This window comes from Hippopotamus amphibius, chromosome 13, assembly GCF_030028045.1.
Source record: "Hippopotamus amphibius kiboko isolate mHipAmp2 chromosome 13, mHipAmp2.hap2, whole genome shotgun sequence".
In the NCBI taxonomy this organism is placed as follows: Eukaryota; Metazoa; Chordata; class Mammalia; order Artiodactyla; family Hippopotamidae; genus Hippopotamus; species Hippopotamus amphibius.
Window position 1 is genome coordinate 76,635,519 of NC_080198.1, and position 18,396 is coordinate 76,653,914.

The 18,396-nt window shown below is 35.6% G+C and overlaps 1 protein-coding gene across 5 annotated transcripts in view; it reads right to left on the reverse strand.

Annotated features, from left to right (window-relative positions):
- The window catches only part of USP53 (ubiquitin specific peptidase 53), a 59,229-nt gene that overhangs the window by 30,976 nt on the left and 9,857 nt on the right, over positions 1-18,396 (reverse strand). For 4 of the 5 annotated variants that reach the window (XM_057705464.1, XM_057705466.1, XM_057705462.1 and 1 more), the window contains exons 2-3: positions 8,181-8,867; positions 2,841-2,933 (exon numbers count right to left, since the gene is read on the reverse strand). In XM_057705464.1, the coding sequence (XP_057561447.1) occupies positions 2,841-2,933; positions 8,181-8,324 (237 nt within the window). In that variant the 5' untranslated portion in view covers positions 8,325-8,867. The remainder of the gene's footprint in view (positions 1-2,840; positions 2,934-8,180; positions 8,868-18,396) is intronic. The other variant, XM_057705465.1, reaches the window with a different exon arrangement.

The following is an 18,396-nucleotide window of genomic DNA, read 5'->3' on the forward strand; positions in this document are numbered from 1 at the left end:
TAAATCTTAAAGTATACTGTAGGAATTGAAATTATATTATTCAAAACTAAAACATATAATCAAATAAAACAGTAGGAACTCACTAGACTTGAAACAGTGGGAACATTCAAGAACATGTGATTATAGGTGTTAAATCTGGTCTCCTATTTTCTTTATTGAATTTAAGCAAGAAAAACTTTTTAATAAGTTCCAGTTTTATGACAACCATCTTAAGTGGGAGGAAGTGGGGGAAAAATAGTTTACTGTGATAAACCACCAAATAAGGATTGGTCATATTAAGTTCTGTATCAATTAGCTCAAGGGGTATGTCATCTCAAAATAAAATTGCTTTTAAGATCAACATATGGTAGGCTAGGAAATATTTCAAGAATCTGTTCCACTGATACAAGAAAATTTAATTTACAAGAACAAAGTTAAAAAGAAAGATGCCAAATGATATTAGATATCCAGAACCAAAATTTATAGCTACAATTACAAATGCTAAAAAATGAAAAATACTTTCACAAGTCATTTCTTATTTAGGTAGTCAACTTTTCCAGGTAACGTATAAGATACTAATCCTACACAAGACTGATGTTCATTCAACATCTATTTTTTGATTGCCTAGTATGTGTGAGGCATTGTTCTACATCAGAAAACAAAGACCCTGCCCTCATGGAGCATATGTTCTCGTTGTAGTAATGGGGAAAGGGTAATTATATGTCAGAATGTAATGTAATAAGTACAATAGAGAAAAAGAAATACAATACAAGAGAGAAAGATAAAGTAGTGTAATAGGGATAGGGATGCTGAGGGCAGGAGAGACGGAAGGAGTTTACCTATTACCTAGGGTAGTCAGGGAAGGTCTCACTGATGGAAAAATAACATTTAAGGAGAAGCATAAAGGAAATAAGGGTGTTAGCCACAGGGACATCTTGAAGAAAATCATTCTAGACAAAAGGAATAATAATGAAAATACTCAGAGACGAAAGCCAGCTCTGAGAAAGTGCAAGGAGGACAGTGCAGTGTGTGTGTGTGTGTGTGTGTGTGTGTGTGTGTGTGTGTGTGTGTGTGTGTGTGTGTGTACGAGCAAGTGTTTTGAGGTGGGGAGGCAAGCAGGGGGAAGAGGCAGATGATGTGTAAGGCCATGGGAAGACCTGGGCTAGAAAATTTAATTAGTTTTTACAACTGAACAAAACATTCAAAATTTACTGCAGAGTAAATAAAATGCAATACTGTAATTTGATGTAAGTTCATTCTTCATCAATCCTATTTTTGCCATATAAAAAAGAGAATATAAAATTGCCTCCTTTGGTGACTTATTCAAACAGACCTTTTAGGAATATAAGTCAAAATAAACATGAAAATTACCTTTTGTTTTCCTGTATTATGTATATGCGTGTATACTAAGAATATTCAAGAATATAAAACACTGACATATTTCTGAAAACACAACAACGAAATCTTAAATTCTTGGGTAAAAATGTCAGTGACATAAATGAGTTGCTAATTTATACTGGACTCCCCATTTCTGCCTTTGTCCCTGTTCTATGTATTCTCATCCAAGCAGCCAAAGAGATCTAGTCCAAGTATCATACCTACTTAACACAGGTTTTATCACTCCTCCACTCAAAACAATCCCATGACTTCCTAAAGCACTCAAGAGAAAAAGTTAAGGTCCTAGAAGGCCCTACACAACCTGGACTCCTGTTTCAGTTATTAAACAAAACCACCCCAAATCTTAGTTACTAAAAATAACATTTATTTTGATCACAAATCTGCAGTTTGGGTGAGGACAGCTCAATTCTGCTCCACTTGCAGTCATCTATAATAGTTTGAATGTTGGAACTTGGAGGCATCTGAAGGTCGCTCACTAGTGTCTAGAGGTTGATGCTGGTTATTGATGCTGTCTGCTGGCCAGGAACTTTGCTGTAGCTGTGACCAGCTTGGCTTCCTCACAGCATGGCCACTCACTTCCAAGAATGAGCACCCTAACAGACAGAGCCAGGTGAAAGCTTTGTCACTTTTTCTAATCTGACCTAATCTCATTTCTGCCACGTGATGGAAATGAATACGGGCAACCCAGATTCAAGGAATTAGATTCCACCTTTCGATAGAAGAGTGCAAAAGAACCTGCAGACATTTTTGAAACCACCACAACTCACCTTACCTCTGAGCTCATCTCCTATCACTGTCCCCCTTGCTCACAAAGCTTCTGCCACCCATTCAGGCTTCCCTGAAAATGTCACGTACACTCCCACCTCAGGGCCTCTGCAGTTGCTGTGTCCCTGCTTGCCTGGAATGCTCTAGTCCACTCCATCACCTTTTGCAAGCCGTGATTTAAATGTCACTTTCTCAGTGAGGCTTTCCTTGCTACTCAACACTCTCTGTTACCTTTCCCTGATTTATATTTCCTCCTTCACAATTATTATTACCTAACGTACTTTATATTTTGTTTACGTATTTTCTTCTCCCCTACAAGGATTCAAGCTACATGAGAACAGGGATTTTTATTAGTTTCATTCACTGCTATATCCTTAGTAACTACAGCAGAGCCCAGGATACAGTAGTAACTCGAAAAAAATCTGTTAAAATGAATAAAGGACTGTTTCAAAATAATGAAAAATACAATGTTCCTACAATGTTATACTATTTAGAATATTAATTTAAACTGCTTTTACAGGAAAATGGAAATATACACCTGAATAAGTCATATTTTAAGAATTCATCTTCAAAACTGTAAGTCACTTGACAAAAACTTTATTACAAATAAACTAACCAAATATGTCAAACCAGACTATCAAATAAAATTAAATCTTTTGAGAAACAATAGTAATTTTTCAGAACTATTAAAAGGTTACCTTCAGTGCACAAAATATGCAGGCATCTCCCTGACAAACATGTCCAGTCAGAACCCGCAAGCTTCTTCGGAATATATCTAATTGCCATAAAACCTAAAAAATAGTGAGATGTGAAAAAAGAAATACAGTGATACTTTCTCACTGTGATGAAAGACAGATTTAAATATTTTTTAAATTGCAGGAGGCTAAAAACTTCTTTTAATTGCTTGTACATAATCAGATATATACAACTACTAAAAATAAGCATAAAACTTATATACATGTAGTTCTTATATAAACAATGGATTTAGAAAATATTCCTATTAATTCACATGTTAAAACCATAACAGGCACAGAACAAGAAAAAAACAACTCCTCAGTTAAGGAATTTATATGAATAGGAAACATGGGATACTGAACAGAGGACTTGGCAGAGACTTGAAAGAGGAAGTGATTATAATACTTGGAATGAACTGAAATTTCGGAAGGAAATATAATTGCAGTTAAAAGTCAGGGTGTTCCAAATAAGGGTCGGTATGTAGTGACAAGAAAAAGGGCAGAGGCCTGTGTGGTCACTGTATACTGAATGAAAAAGGAGGCATCTGTGTAGTAATGGGGGTACAGCATAATACGAAGCAGCAGTAAAAAGAATAACCTGAATATATTTGCTGCAATTATCCAGTCATCATTTACTAATAAAAAACAAAACCAAAATAAAAAAGACAGTAGTTGTTTAAATCAGTTCTGTACTTAAAATCATTCTAGAAAAACCTGAAATCTATACAATGGGGATAATTGTGCCAGCCTCATAGACTTTTTGTAAGGATTAAATATACGTATGTGATATGTGCAGTGATTAGAGCAGCGCCCAGTACACAACTGGCATGCATTGAATGCAACCTGCTATTTGCTGCTGTAAATACTATTACAACAAACAATTAAGATCTTCCAGTTTCTCTACACTTTTCAGTCATTTCCTCAAATAATAAAACTAAGAAAATCGATACACCACCTCACATTTCTCCCAACGAAAAAAAAAGTTAATAAAAACAAATAATTTTAAAAGTTGCCTACTTTTTAATAACTCAATAACTAAAAACCCTTTCAGAATTTCTTTTAGATAGTTGCTTTTTCTTAAAGCATATCTAATAGGATTCATTTATCACAAATAACTCAGTGTTTTGGAAAGCACTTGAAAATGCTTAATAACTTTCTTGCATATCATATTCTATCATATCATTAAATATACTACGTTGAAATTCATTCGTCAAAATGAAGGTCATGACAGCACAGCCGTGGGAAGTGCACAGCACTGTGGTTAATGATACAACCTCTGAAGACAAGCTGCCTGGGTTCTAATTCTGGCTTTACTGTTTACCAGCTCTTGGGCTGACTTGAGCAAAATATTTTCTGAAACTCAGTTTTCTCATCACTGAAAGGAGGATAAAAGTAGTACCTATCTCTTAGGATCATTGTGAGAATTAGGTTAGACAAAATACAGATTCTACCAATACACAGCAAGAACACAATAAACGTTTGCTATTAAATATTTTAACTTTGCTTTTAACTTAGAGAACTTAAAACCACACCAATAAGTCATACCTACTTAATTGTACCACTTTCTCAACACATAAAAGTTTAAAATATTCAGCCAAAAGAGAAATCTGCATAATCTGCTTATAAGGTTAACGAATTAAGTCTTTCAAATATAACTGGAATGTTTTCTGAGGTTAGCAAAATGTTTAACTTACACTGGATCCAAACTACAGAAAAAATATTTTATGTGACGTCTCTGAAAATTACTCAATATAAAAGTTTCAAAATGATTTCCACAAATCCATACCAAAAATTATCTTCATTATAGTTAATCTTTATCCTATATCATTTTAAAATGTTGATTATATTCTACCACCTGTTTTAAAAAGTTAAATTCTAAGCTAGTTGTTGGACTAATTAGTTTTTAGCAATATAATTTTATAACAAACATTTTTCTTTTGTATCATTTGCATGTTTCATTTTAACATGGTACCTAACAAAATTAATGTAGTTATTTTGAATGTTTATGCATGTTTCTTATTTAGTTATTACCCAAAGATTAATATATACATGCATATGCACTTAATAAAGGAATATAAACCTTTCATCATATTCCTCACTTCAAAATAATATAAAAAATAAAAATTAAGGGGAAATGGCATATAAATTCATGTTTCTGACATTAATCCAAAACATTTTAATAATGTCCACTTTTAGTAATTTCTCACAAAATGTATTTCACAATTTATTTCTCAGCAGTTTTAAAAAGTATTCATCAAACTGCATATTAGCATTTATATTGTGAATTTTAAAAACGAAGTCAGGCTTTTTCTGACAGAAGTCTACTTGAACAGCTGTTTTGTCAGTGAGGACTGGCTTTGTAAATTAGTTTATATGGTAGACATTTTAACATCAGAGGCCAGCAGATTCCCTGAGCTGAAGGGGTGGAGCTGGGAGTTCAGGGAAGCCAAAGCAGCTAGAGTTGGCAGCACACAGTGCTGCAGAGGGGAGAGCTGCACACAGTTAACAACAGAGCTGGGGAGGGGGCCCCTCGAGTAGTCAGATAAGTACTATAAGGAAACTACCTGAGACCAGGAAAGAAATTCCCAAAAGATTAGATGGAATGCCCAGAGCACATATCAGTTCAGGGCAGTGCCGGTACCCAACAGCCAAAGTGGAAAACCACACAATTCACACTGCGTCAGTGAAAGAAAGAAGGGTCCCTCCCCAGTAGCAGAGAAATTAACCCCAGAATAAACACAGTTCTGGTACTGCCTAACAAAGCTTAAACGTAAAATGATCAAACTGTTTCCAAATAATCTAATCCTATCCCAGAATAATGTTCAAAAATATTTTTAGGAATATAAAAATACCCCTTACCCAACAAAGTAAAACTCAAAATGTCATCTGACATCCAATCAAAAATTACCAGGCATTAAAAGAAATAAGAAAATATATTCCAAAACTAGGAAGAAAAAATACACCCAGAATTTGCAGAGGCAGAATTAGTAGACAACTACATTAAAACAATTATTACTGTATTCATATATTCAAGAGGATAGAGAAAAGATTGAACATGTCAAGTAGAGACATAGGCAATTTTTAAAAGACCCAGATCAAACTTCTAAAGATGCAAATTACAATGCCTGAAATTAAAAAATACACTGGATGAGATTAATAGCAGATTAAACAAACAATGCAAATGAAAAGATTAATGAACTTGGAAGACACAGCAATAGAAACCATACAAAATTAAAGAGAGAGAGAAAAAAAAAAGAATGAGAAAGAAAACGAAGAGTGCATCAGTAAGCTCTGGGACTTAAAGCAACCAACTACATATGTAACTGGAATGCCACAAAAGAGGGGAGGGACAGAAATATTCGAAGAAATAATGGTCAAAGAGTTCCCACATTTGATTAAAATTATAAAGCCATGGGTTTAAGATGCTCAATAAACCCAAACACAAGAAACATGAAGAAAACTATGTCATGGCACATCATCACCAAATTGATTTAAACCAGTGAAAAAGAGAAAATCTTAAAAGCGGCCAGAGAAAAGGGGCACATTACAAACACAGGAACAAGATAAGAATGACAGTAGTTTTTCCATCAGAAGTAATCAAGCTAGACAATAGAGGAGCAAAATCCTTAAAGTACTGAAAGAGAAAAACTGGCAACCTAGATTTCTTTAATGAGTGAAAATCTTTCAAAAACAAAAGTAAAATAGAGATTTTTTTTTTCCAGACCCACAAAAACCAAAAGAATTCATCACCAACAGACCTGTATAACAAGAAATGTTAAGAGGGGTCATCCTTCAAGCAGAAGAAATGATACCAGATGGATCCCCGTGAAGGTGTGATGAGCGCCATGAATGGTTAACTATGTAAAGAAGTAGAAATAACCTTCATGGCAGAGGTCAGTGGAATGTTCATTTAAAAAAAAAAATCAACATAGGAATACTCCATTTTCTTTACCACGTAAGTGTTCTCACTTAGAATTTTCTCTTGGTATAACAAGCTTTTCATCTCCCTAAACTACACACAGTATTTTGGGAGCCAAAGAAAAGGACAGACACAAAGGGAAATACATAAATGTAAAAAGAAAGAACTGGAAAGGGGGTAATAGGAAAAGATTTTAAATGACAGAAGCCCCTTCTTATAGCCTGATTCAATAAAAGCATATAATTCCAAGTCTTTTGGTGTCTGGTATTTCTCTATATCGGGTGTCATTCAATAAATATTTTCCTGCCCTCCTCACAGCACTTACTGTCAAAGGGACCTTTCAGCCAGGGCAGAACAGTGACTGTCATTTATGGGTCCCCAAGTAAATTAGAATTGAGGCTTTCCAAATACCAACTGCTTCTCTTTCCCTGAGTGAGTTATAAAACTTTCAAGTTTGACATATGTCCCAGACAGAAGGCAATTGAGAACAAGTCTGAGTCAGATTTCTGAGCACTTGACCCATTCTAGATGTGTTCATTTATCAAATGAGTTAATTAAACAATATTTCTCCTTCTACTCTCAGTTTTCAGGAGGAAAAAAAAGGCAATAGAAAGAAAATATATGAAAAGCTATCTATTTTCAATAAAATCTTTTAAGGTATATTCTAGGGTCAATTAGGGTCACATTCCAATATTCTAAATCTGCCTTATCTTTAATACTGTACAGTCAACAATCAGAAGGATATAGACCCCTACAAAATCTGAAAATGTTGAATTAAAAACTATTATACTTAAGAAAACTGGATTAATACATATTTGCTAATTAAAAGAAATTTCAACAAGGATGAAGCAAAATGAATTAACCGTTAATTTAAGTAAAACAGTGGCATCCAAATTACGATTCTTAGAGAGGTGATTTAAGCCCACAGTAGGAGGGTGAAAGGAGTTTGAGTACTGAGATTAAAAAGTCTGCATTCTCATCTCAATCCAAGCAGCTTGTTTCTTTTCATGCAATCTATGGGGATTCTACTGGATTTCTTAAACAAAAAAAAGGGGGGTGGGGGGGTGGGCAAGGGGAGGGGTTGATTAGCTAATTCAAAAAAACAATTTTATGTATTTTAGAAACATTCTTAATTTACTAAGTAAACATTTTAAGCCACAAGATATTTTTATATCCTAGCAATGTATCATTCTGTTGAAAAAACCACTTCCATTTATTATAAAAACCAAAATGCCCAGTCAAAATACTTTGCTACTATTAAAAGTGATATTAAAGTCATTCCAGTCAACAATAACTTTATTCTTAATTTACAAGGTAAAGAAGCATTAAGCAAAGAATTTCCTGAAAGGCACTTTTTAAAATTTAACAAGAAATTATGGTCTCACCTGTACAGCACTATTAAGAAAGCAGCTGTTTTGTCCTGGTTCATTCAACAAGCCTTTGGTAGGGGCTAGGGATAGCATACTCCCAGGTTGATAAGCTTTTCCAAGATTGCCACCAGGTTTCCGTAAAAATTTTACCCATGCCATTTTCAAGCAACTTTGTTTGCATTAAAGCTAAGAATCATATACTTATGTGATACTTCTGATGATAAAGTGGATGGGGTCTTGAATGGTCCACTTAAATTCGCTGCAGTCTATTACAATAACATAAGTTTCCAAGTCCATATCTTTCCTGATGCTGTAGTTTTGAGAGCTTTGTCAAGTAAAAATAAGATACATAAGCAATGAAGTTCTGAAAGTTAAAAAAGAAAGCTATCTTAAACAAGGCCTTAAAGATGTAAAATTTTTGTGTTAAATTTTATAAGAGTACAATTTAAGATGAAAAAGATTTTTTAAAAACTGCTAAAAATAACATCGATGAACAAATCATATTCTTTAAAATGTAAGTCACTTGTCTTGATGGTTTTAAAAACCGATGATACAAAAAGATATAGAGTTAGCATTTCATATGATTCCTTTGGTCATTCGTTTTCCTTATGTTTTTTTAATAAGAAAAAAGTCTCTCTCTTTCCCAAGTGAAGTTATTAAAGGTGACTCCATATTTCATAGCAACATGACCTCAAAGCAAATCTATAAGAAAAGAAAAGAAATCTTTAAATAAAAGTAAAGGCTAATCAACAAAATTCCTACTTTATTATATGAACACATATTGAATACATAATTAAAATAATATATATAATTATAAAATTAGAACTAAGAATGTTCCTAAAAATATGAAAATGAAAACAGTTCATCATTTAAATTTTCAAAAAATATCAAACTGACATCAATCATTACCTACTTCAAGATTTCAACGGTCATATGATGGTTTCATATTCTAAAGAAAACTAGAATTAACTTAAATCTCAGGTGGTATTTTGAAAAATACTAACTTTACTGTCAATATTATATTGCTGTTCACTAAACAAAGACTGTACAGGGACTCTATATTTTATCTGTTTTACTCAGAATCATATCATTTCTCCAAGAAAGTCAATAAATTTTATATAAATTGACATGCATTAAAACTCAGAAGAAACATTAAATTAACAAATCTTAGTGAATTAAAATAAATTTCCACACTATTAATGAACACATGCTCCTGGCTAAAAGGACTTCAAAATTTCAACTTCTTAATTAAAAACAATCAAGTATTACGAACAAAGTTTAGTTTAATCAACTGAATTTCCTTCCTGCATTCATTCATTCAGCAAATGTTTATTGAGCTATGTACTGTGCCAGGCACTAGAACTGACATTTTAATGAGCAAAGACAGACCATAATTCAGCGAATAATAAATTGTAGCATGTACTAGAAGAGTTATGCACTGAGTGCTAACAGAAAAACAATCCAAGCAAAGGGGATGAGAAATGCATATAATGGGAGATGGTTTGTACTTTTAAATAGGATAGTCACAGAAAGTGTAATTGAGAAGGTTACTTTTGCACAAAGATTTGAAGGAGGTGAAGATGCCACTCTGGAGAAGGCATTCCTAGTGGAGTGAAGAGCATGCCTGGCATATTGGAAGGCAGAAAGAAGCCCAGTGTGGCAAGAGAAATATGAACAAAGAGGAGAGTAGATGAAAAGGGAGGACGTGAAAGAGAGAGAGATCATGAAGGGCCTCAAAAGCCCTGTGAAAGAACTTTGGCTTTAAATTTAAACTCTAGATGAAAACCACTGAGTTTCACTTCATAGCACAAAAACATGAGGAGACAGAACTTTATAGGTCAGTTCAATTCCACTGATCAAACACCCACTAAGATAGCAAAGCACTGAGGAATAAATAGAATTCAAGTCAGGAGATTTTGTTTCCAGTCCCACATACTAGCTCATCACTTATTAGCTGTTTGGTCTTAGATAAATTCTCATCATCTCTAATTTGGAGCATCAGCTATAAAACGGGGACAACAATAACAGCCCTGCTTAATGTAGGTTATATATTTCAAGAATTATAAAACACTACACTATGTTAGTTGTTGTCTTTTTATTTTAACTCTATGGATTGTAACTTCCTCTAAAGTGATCTAAATGATCCTGAAAACTTTACACAAATTTTTAATAAATGTAGTTATGATTTTACAACATTAAGGGAGCTCTGTATTGGTAGTAAATTTGTATTTTTAATGGAAGAATCCTTTGAAATGATATTCTTTCAACGATCATTTAACTAGGCACCAGGTCTCACCCTGAACTGTGATAAGATATATGAAACAATCCCTATGCTAATGAGTTCAGTTTTGTGATGGGCACTGACACAAATAGATAATTTTAAAATACTGTAGCTTCCATTCCTATGCAATATGTCAAACTAATATATCCTGCTGGTTCTCTTCCTCCAACCCAACTCTGGAGATTATACAAAAGCAACAGATAGTCTAAGGAGAAACAGGGAAAAACATTAAGTAACTGGCTTCTAGACTGGGAGGGAAACAGCAGCCAAGAGATAGAGAGAGCCAAGACTGGGAAAGATCTTTCTAGTTGTGACCTTTTCCATTCTTCACATTGTTCTGGGCAGAGAATTCCCACCCCACACAGTGCAATGAAACAGGAAAGCTCTGTTACCACCCCAGTGCCATCTGGAGGGTAAAGGAGATGATAACATCAGGTAAGCATCAGAGCACAGCCATTTTGGTAAGTGGTAATAAGTACAGACACCTGCAAGGCCCCTGAGTGTTCTATCCTCACCATACTCCACAAACAGAATGGAGGATAGTAGGACCTGTTAGGACCGCCACTAAGCAAGTAAACAGTAAGCTCTTTTAGGAATCAACTCTCAAGCAGTATCACCCCAAATCAAGCCCTTACATCCCCACCTCTGCTCCCTGAAATCACCTGAAGAAACACAAATCAGAGCCTAGTGCCTTCATTCTTCTCCTCATGTAAATATTACTAGCTTATAACTTGGTACTCCCAGGAAAAAGAGAACCAGATACTTGCACAGTATGAGCACTATGTGAGAAAGGCAACAAACTGAACAATCCACACCACAGGAAACAGCATGAACAGACCAAACGGAACACAAATTGAAAATAAACTTAATAAATATCTACCAATAAAATATGTGTACAATTTTTGAAACTATTGAAATAAAAAACTCAAAGGATGAGTTAACTAGCAAAATGAATAGAAGGAAACATCATACTCATGAGCAGTAAGTGTAGGTCTAGAAATTCTCCTAAAAGTATTAAAAAAAAAAGTGAAAAATATAAACATTTTCAAAAAACTAAGAGAGACAGATGAAATCTAAGTGTCAATAACTTTTCACAAGGATTCCCAGAAAGAAAGGGGAGAAAGTAAACAAAGTAAACACTCTTAGAAAGATTTAGATTTTTCCAGAATTAAAGGCTGAAAAAATCAAAAAGAAAAATAGATAACACAAAAATCCAAACATCATGTGAGGAAGAAAGGAAGTAGGATGAAAACTGTGAAACCCTGAGAGGGGTGGGGGGGGGAGAGAGAGAGAGAGAGAGAGATTGATTTTCAAGCCCATTAATAGGGAAACAACAGAAAGAAAAAATAAATCTATAAGATTAAACTTTAGAAAAACTAATAAAATCTTCACAAGCATGATTAAAGAAAAAGGAAAAAGAGAACTATATCACCAATAGGATTGATAAAGGAGAAATGACCACATACAGATAAGCAACCGAAAGAAACATAGAGGAATACCATTTAAATCTCATGACAATAACTTTGAATATCTAAAGGAACAGGTAATTTCATAGCAAAATACAAATTACCAAAATTAACTCAAGAGAAGCAGAAAATTTTTTAAAGACTAAACGAAAATGGAAAGGAGACAAAAGTTCTTCCACTGAAAATGGCATCTGGATCAGATGGATTCAAAGTTAAATTTTATCTAAACTTTAAAGAACTGTTAATTCTAATGTTAAAATATTGCAGGCCACATGAAAATAAAATACAAAGAACTCCCAAATCATGTCATGAAGCTAACATAATCTTAATATCAACCATGATAAACCTCAGACCAATGTGACATGTGATTAAAGATGTAAAACTTATAAATAAAACACTAACAATCACTGTGTCAAAAGAATAATGTACCACTGAAAAAATATAATAAGGTTTATTCTAGGAATTCAAATGTGATTCTATATTTATTCTTTTAATAAATATTTGGGAAGCTGTGCAGAAAAGAGCTAACAGCAATATTTATAACAGCAGAAAGGTAGGAAAACAACCCAAATATTCAATTAAAGAATGGATAAATACAGTGTGTGTGTGTGGGGGAGGGGGGTGTATGAATATGTGTACACACACACACACACACACTGGAATGTTATTCAGCCATAAAAAAAAAAATGAAGTACTTAAACATGCTACAACATGAACACTGAAAACCATTTGAGAAGCAAAAGTCAGTCGCAAAAGACTACACACTATAAGATTCCATTCATACAAAATGTCCAAGAGAAATCTAGAGACAGATAGTAGATAAGTAGTTGCTCAGACTGGAGAAGTGGGGACTATGGAGAACAAGTGGGGATGAGGGCGGAAAGTGATAGCTAAAGGGTACCCAGATTCTTTTTTATTCCTTCCAGTTTTATTGAGATTTGACACACACTGTATAAGTTCAGGGTGTACAGCATAAAGATTTGACTCACATACATTATGAAATGATTATCACAGCAAGTTCAGTGACCATCCATCATCAAATATAGATACAGAATTTAAAAAGTAGGAAAAAATATCTTCCTTGTCATTCTTAGGATTTACTCTAACAACTTTCATACATAACAAACAGCATGTTAATTATATATCATGTTGTACACTACATTCCTAGTCCTTACGTATCTTATAACTAGGAGTTTGTACCTTTTGACAAGCTTCGTCCAGTTTCCCCACTTCCCCCACCCCCGGTAATCACAAATCTGCTCTTTTTCTATGACTTTATTTGTACGTCTGTTTGTTTTTGAAGTATAATTGACCTACAACATTATGTTAGTTCCTGTTACACAACATAGCGATTTGGCATTTCTGTGCATTTCAAAATAAAAGTTACAATATAACATCTTACAAATATATTACATAGTTATTGACTATATTTCCCACACTATACATTTCACACCCAAGACATTTATTTTGCAGGTGGAAGTTTGTATATCTTAAGCTCCCTCTGCCCTCTGGCAACCACCTGTTTGTTCTCTATATCCATAACTGTTTCTGTTTTGCTATGTATGTTCATTTCTTTTGTTTTTTAGATTTCACATTTACGTGAAATCATACAGTATTTGTTTTTCTGTCTGATTTATTTCACTTAGCCTAATACCTCTAGGTACATCCAGGTTGTCACAAATGGCAAGATTTCATTCTTTTTTTTTAATGGCTGAATAATATTCCATTGTATGTATGTAAATATATGTAGCATCTCTTCTTTATCCATTCATCTACTGATGGGCACTTGGGTGGCTTCCATATCTTGGCTATTGTAAATAATGATGCAATAAACATAGGGGTGCATACATCTTTTCAAAATAGTGTTTTTGTTTTCTTTTGATAAATACCCAGGAGTGGAACTGCTGGATCATATGGCAGTTCTTTTTTTTTCCTGGCAGTTCTATTTTTAATTTTTTGAGGAATCTCCTTATTACTTTCCACAGTGGCTGATCAGTTTACATCCCCACCAATAGTGCATGAGGGTTCCCTTTTCTCCACATCCCTGCCAACACTTGTTATCTGTGGTCCTTTTTTAAAAAAATATATTTATTTATTTATTTATTCATTTATTTATTTATTTTGTTGCACCAGGTCTTAGTTGCGGCAGGTAGGCTCTTTAGTTGTGGCATGTGAACTCTTAGTTGCAGCATGCATGTGGGATCTAGTTCCCCAACCAGGGTCAGAGTCTTAACCACTGCATCACCAGGGAAGTCCCCATTGTCTTTTTTAATGACAGCCATTCTGATAGATGTAGGTGATATCTCATTGTGCTTCTGATTTGCATTTCCCTGATGATGAGTGATGTTAAGCATCTTTTCATGTGCCTGTTGCCACCTGTCTGTCTTCTTTGAAAAAATGTCTATTCAGATCCTCTGCTCATTTTTTTAATCATGTTGTTTTTCAGGTGTTGTGAGTTCTTTGTATATTTTGGATATTAACCTTTATCAGATATATCATTTGCAAATATCTTCTCCCATTCAGGAGGTAGCCTTTACCTTTTGTTGATAGTTTCCTTCACTGTGCAAAAAGCTTTTTAGTTTGATGTAGTCCCATTTGTTTATTTTTGCTTTTGTTTCCCTTCTGGTGGAGACATATACCAAAAAATATTACTAAGACTGATGCCAAAGAGAGTATTGCCTATGTATGCCTCCAGAATTTATGGTTTCAGGCTTTATATTTAAATCTTTAACCTACTTTGAATTTATACTTACTCATGGTGTGACAGATTAGTCCAGTTTGATTCTTTTGCATGTAGCTGTCCAGTTTCTCCAGTAACATTTAATGAAGATGTTGTCTTTTCTCCTGTATATTCTTGCTTCCTTTGCTGTAGATCAATTGCCCATATAAGTGTGGGTTTATTTATGGGCTATTTTGTTCCACTGACCTATGTGTATGTTTTTCTGCCAGTATCATACTGTTTTGCTGACTGTAACTGTGTAGTATAGTTTGAAGTAAGGGAACATGATATGTTGAGCTTTGTCCTTTCTCAAGAATGTTTTGGCTATTCGGGGTCTTTGTGTTTCCATACAAACTTCAGAATTATTTGTTTGAGTTCTGTGAAAAATGCCATTGGTATTCTGATAGGGATTGCACTGAATCAGTAAATTGCTTGGGTAGTAGGATAATTTTAATAACATTAATTATTCCAATCCATGAACACAGTATATCTTTCCATCTGTTTGTGTCATCTTCAATTTCTTTCAACAGTGACTTATAATTTTCCGAGTACAGGCCTTTTACCTCTATAGTTAGATCTACTCCTAGGTATTTTATTCTTTTTGATGCAATTGTAAATGGGACTGTTTTCCTAATTTCTCTTTCTGATAGTTCATTGTTAGTGTATAGAAATACAACAAATTTCTCCATATTAATTTTGTATCCTACAACCTTAATGAATTCTTTCATGAGCTCTAGTAGTTCTGGTGGCATCTTGAGGATTTTCTATGTATAGTATCATTTCATTTGCAAACACTGACAGTTTTACTTCTTCCTTTCCAATCTGCATTCCTTTTATTTTTTTTTCTTGTCTGATTGCTGTGGCTAGGGCTTCCAATACAATGTTGAATCAAAGTGGCAGCAGTGGGCAACCTTATCTTGTTCCTGATCTTAGAGGAAATCCTTTCAGCTTTCCACTGTTAAATGAAATGTTTGCTGTGGACTTGTCATATATGGCATTTATTATGTTGAGGTAGGTTCTCTCTGTACCCAAACTGCTGAGAAATTTTATAATGAATGGATATTGGATTTTGTCAAAAGATTTTTCTGCATCTACTGAGATGAACATATGATTTTTATTGTTCAATTTGCTAATGGGGAATATCACACTGATTTGCAGATACTGAACCATCCTTGCATCTCTGGCATAAATCCCAAATGACAATGACATATGATCTTTTTAATGTATTGTTGAAATCAGTTTGCTTATGTTTTGTTAAGGATTTTTGCATCTATATTCATTGGTGATATTGGTCAGGCATCTTTTTTTGTGATATCTTTGTCTCGTTTTGATAACAGTGTGATCCTGGCCTCGTAGAATGAGTTCAGAAGTGTTCCTGCCTCTCCAATTTGTTTTAATAGTTTGAAAAAAATAGGTGTTAACTATTCTCTCTGTGTTTGGTAGAATTCACCTGTGAGGCCATTTGGTCCTGGACTTTCATCTTTTGAGAGTTGTTTTATTTCTAATCCAATTTCATTACCAGTAATTGGTCTGCTAGTATTTTCTATTTTTCTGGTTCAGTTTTGGGAGAGTGTACAGTTGTAGGAAGTTGTCCATTTCTTCTAGGTTGCCCATTTTATTGGTATATTGTCCATAGTAATCTCTTATGATCCTTTTTATTTCTGTGGTGTTGACTGTAACGTCTCCTTTTTCATTTCTGATTTTACTGATTTGGCACCTCCCCTCTTTTTTCTTGATGATTCTGGCTAATGATTTACCAGTTTTATTTATCCTTTCAAAGTACCAGCTCTTAATTTCATTAATTAACCTTTTCTTTCTTTTTTTTTTTTTTTTTTTTTTGCTCTATTTATTTCTGCTCTGATCTTTATGATTTCTTTCCTTTAGGTGTAGGGTTACATTGTTTCTCTGAGATTTTTCTTCTTTCTTGAGGTAAACTTGTATAAAGTAAGCCTTTATACAAGGCCACTTCTGAGAACTGCTTTTACTGTGTCCCATAGGTTTTTGGATCATTGTATTTTCATTTGTCTCTAGGTATTTTTAAATTTCCTCTTTGATTTCTTTAGCCATCCATTGGTTGTTGAGCCTCCATGTGTTTATGGGGTTTTTTGTAGTGTTTTTTTCTTGTAGTTGATTTCTAATCTCACAGGGCTGTGGTCAGAAAAGATGCCTGATATGATCTCAATTTTCTTAAATCTGCTGAGGCTTTTTTTGATGGCCTAGCATGTGATCTATCCTGGAAAATGTACCATGGGCACTTGAAATAGCTCTAATGACGAGAGGGGAGTGAGCTTCTGTTGTGATGGCCCGATTACTGTAGGCGGTCTGGTAGACATAGCTGGCTGCCATTCTGGTTGATTGACAGGTGCTGTTTTCTATAGAGACTGCTGGATGCTGGTGGGTGGGGCCAGTTTACAAGGCTGCTGGCTATGGGGCCTGGGGGAAGGGGGTCATGGAACTATTGCTGTCCCATTGGTGGGTAGAGCCAGGCCTCAGAAATCCTAGGTTAGTGCAAGCTCACTGGAGGGCAGAGCCAGGTTCCTAGGTCTCTGGCTGTAGGGTCCTAGGGATCTTGGAACTGATGTTGGCATGCTGGTGAGCAGAGCCACTTCCTGATACAGCTGGCTGTGGTGTCTGGTATTAGCTTTGGGATACCAAAGCTAATGCTGGCCTACTAGTGGGTGAGGCCAGATCCTGAGGTGGCTGACTAAGTGGCTGTGTTGGTCCTGGGGCTGGTGTCTGACTACAGACAGGCGAGGTCAGGGTCCAGAAGTTCCCAGGCCTGGTGCCGGCCCACTAACCAATAGGTAAGGCTGGGTCCTGGGGCTACTGCTGCCCCACTGGTAAGTGGTGCCAGGTCCCAGGGCCTGAGGGTTCCTGGAGCCGCTGTTTCGGCCTGCTGGCAGGTGGGATTGAGGCCCATGGGGTCCCAGGGTTAGTGCTGGCCCACTCTTGGGCAGAGTTCTAAGGTCTCAGGCTGTGGGGTCCTGGGGCTAGTGCCAGCACACTGGCATGTGGGGCTGGGTCCTACAGTGGCTGTGGGCTCATAAGGTCTTAAAGCAACAGTCCTGCTGGTGGGTAGGGCTGAGCCTCAGCCAGCTAGTTTCTTGGCCTGAGGCATCCTAGTACTTCTGCTGACAGGCTGGTGGACTGGCTGGGTCCTGGCACTGATAAGCTAGAGAGAAGAGTCCAAAATGATGCTTGCCAGCACCTATGTCCATGTGGTAGAATGGGCTCCCCAAAATGGTGCCACCAATGTCTATGGTCTGGATGAGTCCTAGCTGCCTTCTGTCTCTCCAGAAACAACTCCAAGATCAACAAGTTAGTCTGACCCAGGGTCCCTTTTAAATTACTGCTTGCCCTGGGTCCTGGAGCATATGAGACTTTGTATATACCCTTTAGGAGTGGAGGCTCTATTTCTCATAGCCCTCTGGCTCTCTAGAAAGTAAGTGCCACTGGCCTTCAAAGCCAAATGTTCTGGGGGCTCATCTTCCTAGTGCAGGACCCTGAGGCTAGGGAGCTCAATGTGGGTATGGACCACTCATTCCTGGGGGAGAACCCCTGCAACTGTAGTTATCCTCCCATTTGTGGGTCTCCCACCTAGGGGTATGCATCTTTACTATTCTGCTTCTCTGCCCTCTTACATGTCTCGTGTATATCTTTACTTATAGAATGTCTTTTCCACTAGTCTTCTGGTTTTACTAACCAATAGTTTCTCTGTAAATATTTATAATTTTGGTGTATCCAGAGGAAAAGGTGAGCTCAGGG